Genomic DNA, 10,473 nt, shown 5'->3' with positions numbered 1-10,473 from the left:
CATAAAATGCGTTGCACAAATTCGAACATCTGGGTTTTGCTGTTCTGTTGTAAATAAATCTTAACCAATGATTCCTAATTGCATCTACTTCCGGAAGGCCAAATAAAGTGCTTTTGCTTTCGCACTGAATCACACAGCGTCTCCCTGACATGGCTGCATCAACACTACCGCTGTTCCTGAAAACACGCCTTCTTTCTTTGCGTGCACATTTGGGTGGCATTATGCTAATATTTCCACATAGTGAAGTCGGTATGTGATGGCGTGTTAGAACGAGCCGTTTTAGGTAGGCGTGGTTGACTCTTAACTTTTATAAAGAATATCTCTTTGGATTTGAGACTTTAGTCTTTGCAACTTTACAGATCTTCTTTATGCACCAAGAGCTTGTAACACTCCAAAGAGAAAGGAAAAATTTAAATCGCATCATATGACCCCTTTAAGTCACTAAAACTTGCTCAGCAATCAGGGTTGGGACAACAAGTGTTGAAGAGAAAGCTTGGAGATCAAGGAACATCTTATAGGCCATGTTTACACCTGGTATTAAAATGTGATTTTGCCAATCGGATCACGAGTGGACTTTTGAGAGAACACAAGTGAACTTTCACATTCTTATGTAAATTGCGCTAGCTTATTTCACAATATCAGATTGAAAGAGCAGAAAACAGGTGGCTAAAAAAGGTGACAAATTTAAACACAAAGTGTAAATAGGAATGTGTCTCCCTCTTCTACTTGTGATGCGATTGACCAAAATTAATCTTAATACCAGCCGTAAACAGGACTTTATCTTCTTATTTACCTTTAGACATTTCCTCCGTTCTCTGTCCCCAACACTACCGCAGGATGGAAGCTTAGGCTCATTATGAGCTTTAAGGGTTATTTTATTTAGTGCTCTGTTTAGGCTAACCGCAGTGCAAAAGACCTGGATCCGGGCCCCAGTGTGAGGGTGCATGGGGTTCCTCATTTCAAATCCCCTGATCTGAGTCTTGAAGGTATTTAATCCTTCTAGTTGCACTGTCTAATCTTCTAGAGGACAGCAAGGCCCCCGATGATGCTGACACAGACCCGGACCACACCAACCATGCAAGGTCACTGATGCATGTGGACATCGTAAAATAATTCATAAAAGAATGATAGCAGTTCAAGGCGAAAAAGATTTCCTGTGCCCTGTTAGAAATCTGAAACATGAAAAAGCCACATGGTCGAGCATGTCTACTTAGCTGCCCTCCAATTCTCAAATCCATATCTGATCCTTCAAGTTGTGCACAACACAAAGCGCTAACAGGCAAATCCTGGGTTTGAAACAATGAAATAAAAAAAAAAAGAAAACTATTTCAGATTTTTTAAAAATGGGGGGAAAACCCTGTAAAACAATTTAAGTTTCACAATTTAATAGTAAATGTTTTGTGAAATTTGAGATAGATTTGATATATTTTGAGATAGATAGATTTGGGACGGACGGACGGACGGACGGACGGAATGACATGACATCACTTCTTATAGGTCTAATGCTTTGCTGTCTCACTGAAAAGAAGCAGCGCTTCAGGGTTTATCCTTTATAGTTATCCATTACAAAGACCTTTTAAGTCAGTCAATGAGGTCAGGCAAAGGGTCATAAATCTCATTGACCGTGCCCAGTTGTTATAAGGTCACACGTCTGTTAGGCAGTGTAAATCAACCCAAACTGATTAGCAGGTTGGCCACTTGAGCTCTAAGAACTGAACAGCTGAACAACCAAACAAGTGGCCAAGATATATTAAAAGGAATATCAAATGGCCCTCATGATTACAGCAATATAAATAGCTGCTGAAACATGTGACTAGGCAGTCTGATCAATAAACTACAATAGAACATAATGAACTCTACCAGGCTAACGGGAATTGAAATCAAACTGAATCAAATTCAGTTAGGTTGGATTACAAAAGGTTCCTGAAGCTTTCAGTCATCCACCATCTGATCCAGCTGGACCTGACAGGGTTGAGGGAATAGACAGAGGATTTAAAAAAAAAAAAATCATTAATACTTTTATTCAGCAAGGATGCATTAAATTAACCAAAATTGTCAGTAAAGACACTGATAATGTTACAAAAGATTTCTATTTGAAATAAATGCTGTTCTTTTCAATGTTCAACAATCCTAATAAAAATGTATCACAGTTTCCACAAAAATATTAGGACATTAAAAACTGAAGTAATGCTGAAAATTCAGCTTTGCCATCACAGGAAAAAAGTTTTAAAATAAATCAAAACAGACCATTTTAATTTGTAATCATATTTTACAAATATTAAACGCAATCTTGGTAAGCACGTAAAGACATTGTTCGACATTGTATTTGTGTGTAGGACTAATTTCTTACGCATCTAATCCAATGCCTCCGTTGCAATTCCAAAACGTGTACGTTTTATCTTATTGTTTACTACATTTATTAGCTTTGTCAGTGTCGTTGTTGTTTTTTTTTGCTGTTGTAGGCTGTAAGGACCTTCGAAATAACTGAAATCATTTGGTGAAACGATATGGATATGTAATAAAGTCGAGATCTGCCTGGAACTACTTTAGCACTGCGTTTCCCTGAAAATGATTCGTCAGCCAACCAGACTCAAGAATTCAACAGGCCTGTAAAATATAAATACATTTAAACTCACCCAAACTTTTAAATGGTTGCATACAAAAGCAGCTTGGGACTATGGGACTAAAATCATTCATGCCTTTCCCTCTTTATCAGTGACGTCATGTATTGACACGTCCTTTCCGTCCTCTGTAAATCATATTACACACCAATCATCTGACCCACATTCTAATCAAAGTCAGTGATATGAACTCTCCAATTATGAGATGTCTCATTATCCCCTCAGTGCTGATGAGAGCCACGAAAAGCGCTCTGTTAGAAATGTCAATCCCACTGCTCCAGTGAGTGCATGACTGGAGAGAGTGAGCTGACACGGCCGCGAGTCCTCGCTCATGGCGGCTGTACAGTGACACGGTTAGTGATGGTCAGACACATTTGCACACAGACCTGATTAAAGGGGTCATATGATGCGATTTCAAGTTTTCCTCCTACAATAATGTACAGTATTTGAAAAATAATGTGTTTTTTGAACATTAAAGCATGTCAACATATTCTGTTACACCAAATACACAAAATAATGATCTTTAAAAAAAGCATCATATGACCCCTTTAAACAGTCAGAGCATCAGAATGCCACATGACATGAAACACGGGTCCTCATGCCAGCGCTAGTCAGATCAAATGGATTAAGGACAGAAAATCAACAGCTCTGCAGAGATCCATGCGTGTTGTTTGAATGTATGCTTTCTTCAGTGTCTGCAGTGGTACGTGTCCCAGGTCTTGATCACTGCATTAACAATGACTGGGATTTCATATTGCATCACCTGAAGCATGAGTACTACTAAAGGTGATACCTTCTCCCATCTAAACTTATTAGTTCACCCAAAAATGGAAACTGTGTATTTCATTTCTTATTTGTGCATCCTTGTTTCCTTTCCTTGCGTCTTAGCTCCACCACCCTTAGGATGCAAGAGAAGGATGCAAGGAAAGAAAATTAGGATGGAGGAATCGAAACTTTTTTGGTATATTGGAATATTTTTGATCACTCCAGTGTCACTTCAAAGCATCATTAGCTGCGCTCAAGGGATCTACCCTTAAAGGGATATTTCACCCAAAAAATGTTTCATTACTCACCCTTATGTCCCAAACCTATAAGACCTTTGTTCATCTTTAGAACACAAATTAAAGGTTGATGAAATCCGAGAGCTTTCTGACCCCGCATAGACAACAAAGCAACTACCACATTCAAGGCCCAGAAGGACATCGTTAAAATATTCCATTAGACATCAGTGGTTCAACCTTAATTTTATGAAGCTATAAGAATACTTTTCATTTTCACATGCATCGTGGTACTCTAATGAACGACTGACACAGAAGAGAAGCAATTGTTGAATAAAGCCTTTTTTTTTTTTTTTTTGCACACAAAAAGTACTCCCGTAGCTTCATAAAATTAAGATTGAATCACTGATGTCACATGGATTATTATTATTCAAGAACTATGATATCAAATATGGGCAGGGCTCACAAAATTTCAAAATCCCTGGTAGCCCTTCGGGCAGGTACTCTTCAAATTTTGGTAGCCCGAAAATTAATTTAACTAGCCCAAATAAAAAAGACCTTTAAAAAAATAAGAATAAATAAATAAATCAGATAGGAGTTTAAATGTCAATCAAAAATATTTTCAATACACAAACATCAACAAATATGAAGGAAGGAATTTTATTTCACTATTTACAGGGTATCTGCAGAATTTAAAAAAATAAATGTAAGGCAATTTATGACCCTTTTTAAGAGCTGCACAAGTAAAATGAACAGTATGAGTGGGGTTGGACAATGTCTGTGGTAACATACAGTACTGAGCCATGAAATTGCATGATTTACAGTTCAGATACAGGTTTTTACAAAAACAAAAATCGTATACAACAGCATTTGAGCCTTTAGACCATTTTTATGAAAAAGGGATAAATAAAGCATATAAATTATGTTAATTTAAAACGTATAAATATTAGTCTTAATTGTTTAGATTTTTAGAAGGCACATTAACTTCTTTCTCATTTACAACTATGGGTTTGCTGCGTAAAAACATGAGTTGATATTTGCATTGATCTGACCATAATCACAAAGAAAGGTTTATTGGAAATGCAAATTTATTCTCTGCCATGAGGTGGCGCTTTAGGAGCGCTGAAATATTGTGGTTTCCCCGGTAACGGCTGTACACAAAGCAGCTCAGCGCTTATAAACGCTGCTTTAAATGCCAACGACATGTTTCTGAGGACAGTCGGTTCCCTTTAGACACATTCAAATAAAGACATCCGCGCTGCGTTTTGACTTGAAACGTGCAGCGCTCATATTTATTCAATGACATCATTGCCTTTTGAAGTTTAATCCAGCCGTATCGCGACTCTTGTCTTTCGGTCCCCAACTGTAAGACCTCTTGAAATTATAATTAAGACATTTCTTATACCATTTAACGTATTTAAAAGTTTTTATGGCCTTAAGTTTGATACAACTCACTTTAGGAGTTTTTAAGGACCCGCGGGGAGATCTGCATTTAAGATAGCCCGTCGGGCAGAGTGGTGATACATTTTGGTAGCCCGACTGGAAAACAATAGTCCTGAGACGTCGGGCTAGCGATTTTGCGAGCCCTGATGGGTCACAGGCTCAAGGATCGAGAAGTGAGGAAAATGAGGAAGCATCAATTTGAGTATTGAGAAGCACCCATATCATGTCATTCCAAACCTGTATGACTTTTTCATACAAACCTGTATGAACACAAAAGTAGATATTTTGAAGAATGTTTCACCCATTTTTGTTCATACAATGAAAGTCATTTTCACTTTCATTGTATTGACAAAAAAAAAATAGTATGTTAAGAAGAACAAAGACAGTCATGCAGGTTTGGAATGACATGAGGGCGAGAAAATGATGCCCTTTTTAGTGAACTATCCCCAACTATAAATATTTGTGTGAACTAAGTAAAAAATGGATACGTCATCTTCATCATTATAATCAAACCAACAAAGAAATGGGGAGGTGAATTCTGATTTTTGGCAGAAAGCAGGCAGGTGGGTTGATCCGCCCACCTGAGTGAAATCTGCTCGTTCAAAGCAGGCCGTCCCAGCACTGAAGTTACATAACCAATGATACAAGTCTGATCTTGTACAGTTCTGTTGTATTCCATGTCCACCCACCATATGGACAAACAACACAATGCAACAAGGAAATGGTCATGAACTCAAAAAAGAAACCTGCACTTTTTTTGCATTAAACTTGAAAATAAATCTGATACTTCTTGATCCCAAACGATCTCTGAATCTCAACTCAAATCCTCATCCTAAGGTAACACATTCTGGTTTTCAGTGAAAACACTGTGTTAGTAAATACAGAGCTTGGCTGAGCTGACTGCTGAACAATAAGTGTAACACTGTAGTTGCTCTGGCAGACTCACAGCACTGCGGAATGGCCTAATCACCATGGCATTCTGCTGCTGCTGCCAATCAGAGCCAAGCAAGTAGGGGGACAAACTTCCTTCCGAGTCCATTCATACCACAAAAGCCACCTGCTGTGCCTGTCAAAGGCTGGAGCAAAGGGTGAGGGAGGACAGAAAAAGATGGACATGAGGGATGCATAGACCCATAACCACCATAGTCAACCCCCTTCTACCCCTGCCAGAATCATGAATATACATAGATACATCTTTAGCATAGACAGAGATTTAACCAATGCATTTGTAGTCCATGTAATACTACTTTTAGCCCTGTCAAAATAACACCCTGCTCTGCATATTAGTTAACATTGGTACAGAAATAGCATCACTGATCACTGTCATTCTATGTACACAGTCTTGAGCAGGGGTGCCCAAACTCGGTCCTGGAGGGCCGGTGTCCTGCAGAGTTTAGCTCCAACTTGCCTCAACACACCTGCTGGTAAGTTTCTAGTATGCCTATAAGAGCTTGATTAGCTGGTTCAGGTGTGTTTAATTGGGGTTGGAGCTAAACTCTGCAGGACACCGGCCCTCCAGGACCGAGTTTGGGCACCCCTGGTCTTGAGGCTAAAATCCCTTGTCTTATAATATTTACATGGTCTTCCCAGTGAGTGTGTGTGTGTGTGTATAAAGGGTCATAAAGGGACATAGACAGTTCCTGAACTGAGAGTGGGAAACTTCTAAATGAAACCAAGCTAATCATCTTTGTGGCATATTGGTTAAATCTGGGATTTTCTGGTTTCAGGTCCTGGTTTTGGTGAAAAATTCAACAGAATCTTTACTGTAATTTCTGTCAGGGTTGTCAATAATTCTTGTTGATCTTGAGTATAAAATCAGCATATTAGAATGATTTCTGAAGGATCATGTGACACTGTAGACTGAAGTAATGGCTGCTGAAAATTCAGCTTTTTCATCTGCAAGAATTAGCCTACATTTTGAAATATTGCAATATAAAACAATATATTACAATACAAAATACCTATTTCAAATTGTAATAATATTTAACTAGCCTATATTACTGGTTTACTTTATTAAATAAACAATGTTGGTGAACAAAAGACACTTTCAAAAATATTACAGTAAAATAAAGTTAAATATAAAAGTGATATCATTTTTTATAACATTGCATAGAGAGAAAACGAGAGAGAGAAGTTCTGAAGTCTGTTTTGCTATATTTGTCTTTTACATTATTAAAGGGGTCATATGATGCTTTTTTTAAAGATCATTATTTTGTGTATTTGGTGTAACAGAATATGTTGACATGCTTTAAAGGGGTCATATGATGCGATTTCAAGTTTTCCTTTCTCTTTGGAGTGTTACAAGCTGTTCGTGAATAGATAAGATCCCTGAAGTTGCAAAGACTAAAGTCTCAAAACCAAAGAGATATTCTTTATCAAAGTTAAGACTCACCCACAACAAAACATTAAAGCATGTCAACATATTCTGTTACACCAAATACACAAAATAATGATCTTTAAAAAAGCATCTTTCACAAAAGGGCCATGACCTGCATGAGTGGTAGTAACATGTAGTATACAGAAGACAGGATCAAAAGGAAACAGATCAGAGAGCTGAAGATGGCATCCTTCCCTTCACTCAAGAGTCAAGTCAGCATCAGGCAGTGGGGCAGAGGTTGTGCCCACAGAAGGATTACTAAAGGAGGATTAATCAGGCGCTTGCGCACGCAAGAACTCGGCTTTGTTATGACATCCTTTCATTAATTATTCACTGTAAACAACCGAAAATGGTGTGAAATGCCCGGATGTTGAGAGTACCTACAAACTGGAGTGGATGGTTAACTGCAAGAACTACAACACACTGGAGAAGAGGTCTAATTGTTAAGATTGCACAACCGATCACGAGTCCCTCTCAAACGTCATTAAAATCTGAAATTGTATAAAGACTTAATGGCGGAAAGTTAGCCTACATAGTTTACTGATAAAGAATTACACTATGTCAAAGCGAGTCGTTCACACACTGGTCCAAAGTATGGATCACCCCATGTTCCCTGTGGCGTGTATGTAAACTACAGGCCTGCATTGTGGACATCTGTCTACAAAATCCTCATAAACAGACAGAAATGCGAGTATACACGAGTTTCAAAGTACTGGCGTTCACAATAACGTCCGATTAATGGCGAACGGGACGTTTACAGCGTTTCCTCGGAAATCTACGGTCCAGGTGGGAACTTTGAGGAGCCACGTTTCATTCTCGGTCTCTGTCGAAGCGAACACGGTAACGTTAACGTTAGTCGGGCGGCTTCGAAACTTCTTTCGAGAAATACAACTAGTTTTGGGACAAGAACGCGTCTGCCGCAGAGATTTGTATTCAGGTTAGGAGAAAACACAGAACTAAGCGCCCACTGTTGTTTTCAAGCACAATCACACACTCGTTTCACACAAAATCAAAGGCGAGAGGAGACTAGGCCAGTTGACTACACTTTCACGAAAGGAACCGAATCGGTTTTCTTACCTTTGCCGAATCGGTAATTTTTTCTTGAGGTTACATACGCCTTCCGACCGCTTCGTCGTCAGTAACGTTAAATGTTTCAGTGTTGCACTTAAACTGGTATTGTTGTGTTCAACTTGAAAATCACAGTCTGTCCCATTCCTTTGCCATGTAACACCTCACGAGACGTGATAAATAAATGCTGTGCCCAATAGAGGGAAAATCCGTGATAGATATTATTAATCCAGTCACGTTACTTGGTTTTGTTCTTGTGTTGCAGTAAAAGGAAAAGAGTAACAGCGACCAATCCTAGCAAACAAAAACCTTTAAACCGGAACCGGTAGAGCTTATGCGGCTATGCTACATGACAAAAGACAGCTCTAGGAATAGTGGATGGACTCCCGCAGATGTTCCCCCTCCCTCCGCTCTGAATTGGTTTAACTTGCAGCAACGCATCCCACAATATGGCCGCCGCAGGGAATGGTGAACGGAAAGAAATCACAGTCTCTCAGTTGGCAAGTAGAGGAAAGACGATGAGCCAGTGATATTTTAAGCATAATAGTACTGCAGGTCGCCTTTGTATTACGCAAACATAAGTAATAACACTAGACGGCTCGTAGTGTACGGTGTTTAGATCAATCTTATGGCGCCATCTGCCTGTGGACTTAAATCACTGCAGCTTTCTAGCATTCGTTTACGTTTAGTAAGTAGTGAGCCTACATCCTGGGCACATTTCACGGATACATTGCACTGGTGTCCAGTGATGTTTTAAAATATTTGAAGCACAAATCAAATTAGATATGCTTGGTAATCAATTGTCTAATATAAAATGAACCATTCATGAAATATATGACACCCAAGGAGTAACATAATTTGCCAAATATAGATACTATACTCCCATGATACCATTTAGAAAAAAAGCCAAAATAAAGTTAAAATGGCAAGTTTTAAAATGAATACTTCTAACACATATGGTGAACAGTTAAAAAAAAAAGTTCTGGTCATTAAAATACAAAATTTGGTATTACATCGGGGGTGGACTTAAAGGCCTGAACTTGGTCCTTCTGCCCCATGAACAGGCAAGGCAATGCTGACACCAAAATAGAAATATTCACGATTCTGCTTAGCTAAAAATTTAAAATTATATTAGACACAGATACTTACACTCTGTCCATGACATAAGCATATATGATGTTTATGTAGGGTGTTTTAAATAAAAATAAATAAATAACTTAAATAATTAAATTTAATAATTAATTGTTAATTTATTTATATAAATAATAAAACATGGAAGCTCAAATGTGTGACCTTTTGAGTTTCCCATATTTGTTGTGCCATTACTATATTTGATTTTTTAACTTTTATTTTAGGTCTGCTATAACCAATATACATATTGTCACTATTTTTGTATTGCGATATATATTGTGACACGATATATTTTTACATCCCTAATATGTGACCCAGGACCAAAAAACCAGTCATAAGGGTCCAATTTTTTTTATTATTGAAATTTGATCAAAATGAAATGATAATAAAAATGCTTTCCATTGATGTATGGTTTGTTAGGATAGGACAATATTTGGCTGAGATACAACTATTTGAATATCTGGAATCTGAGGGTGCAAAAATAAATCAAAATACAGAGAAAATCGCCTTTAAAGCTATCCAAATGAAGTCCTTAGCAATGCATATTACAAATCAAAAATTAAGTTTTGATATATTTAAGGTAGGAAATTTACAAAATAACGGATGAGACATTAAACCGAGGTCCTCACTCTCTGTGGCCATTAAAAATCCCAGGATGTCCTTCGAAAAAGAGTAGGTGTGGAACCCCTGCATCCTGGCCAAATTCGCCCATTGGCCTCTGACCATCATGGCCTCCTAACCATCCCCATATCTGCTGATTGGCTTCATCACTCTGTCTCCTCTCCAACCAATAAGCTGGTGTGTGGTGGGCGTTCTGGCGCACTATGGCTGCCGT

At 38.3% G+C, this 10,473-nt stretch overlaps 2 protein-coding genes across 5 annotated transcripts in view; one reads left to right on the top strand and one right to left on the bottom strand.

The window, feature by feature from the left end:
- Positions 1 to 8,597, bottom strand: part of yes1 (YES proto-oncogene 1, Src family tyrosine kinase) — a 33,045-nt gene extending 24,448 nt beyond the window's left edge. The window contains exon 1 of the mRNA XM_016482874.1: positions 8,517 to 8,597. The gene's annotated coding sequence lies outside the window, so the exon portion shown is untranslated. The remainder of the gene's footprint in view (positions 1 to 8,516) is intronic.
- The window catches only part of LOC107686049 (glucagon family neuropeptides-like), an 8,825-nt gene continuing 6,115 nt past the window's right edge, over positions 7,764 to 10,473 (top strand). Inside the window, exon 1 of one of the 4 annotated variants that reach the window (XM_016482875.1) lies at positions 7,764 to 7,873. In XM_016482875.1, coding sequence (XP_016338361.1) covers positions 7,836 to 7,873 — 38 coding nt within the window. In that variant the 5' untranslated portion in view covers positions 7,764 to 7,835. Of the gene's footprint in view, positions 7,874 to 8,102; positions 8,226 to 8,939; positions 9,008 to 10,473 lie in introns of those variants that run through there. The other 3 variants (XM_016482879.1, XM_016482878.1, XM_016482876.1) reach the window with 3 other exon arrangements.

Source organism: Sinocyclocheilus anshuiensis, unplaced genomic scaffold (assembly GCF_001515605.1).
Source record: "Sinocyclocheilus anshuiensis isolate Anshui unplaced genomic scaffold, SAMN03320099.WGS_v1.1 scaffold930, whole genome shotgun sequence".
NCBI classification, from domain to species: domain Eukaryota; kingdom Metazoa; phylum Chordata; class Actinopteri; order Cypriniformes; family Cyprinidae; genus Sinocyclocheilus; species Sinocyclocheilus anshuiensis.
The sequence above is the reverse complement of the archived record's forward strand: the minus strand, read 5'-3'. Positions and strand labels throughout refer to the sequence as shown.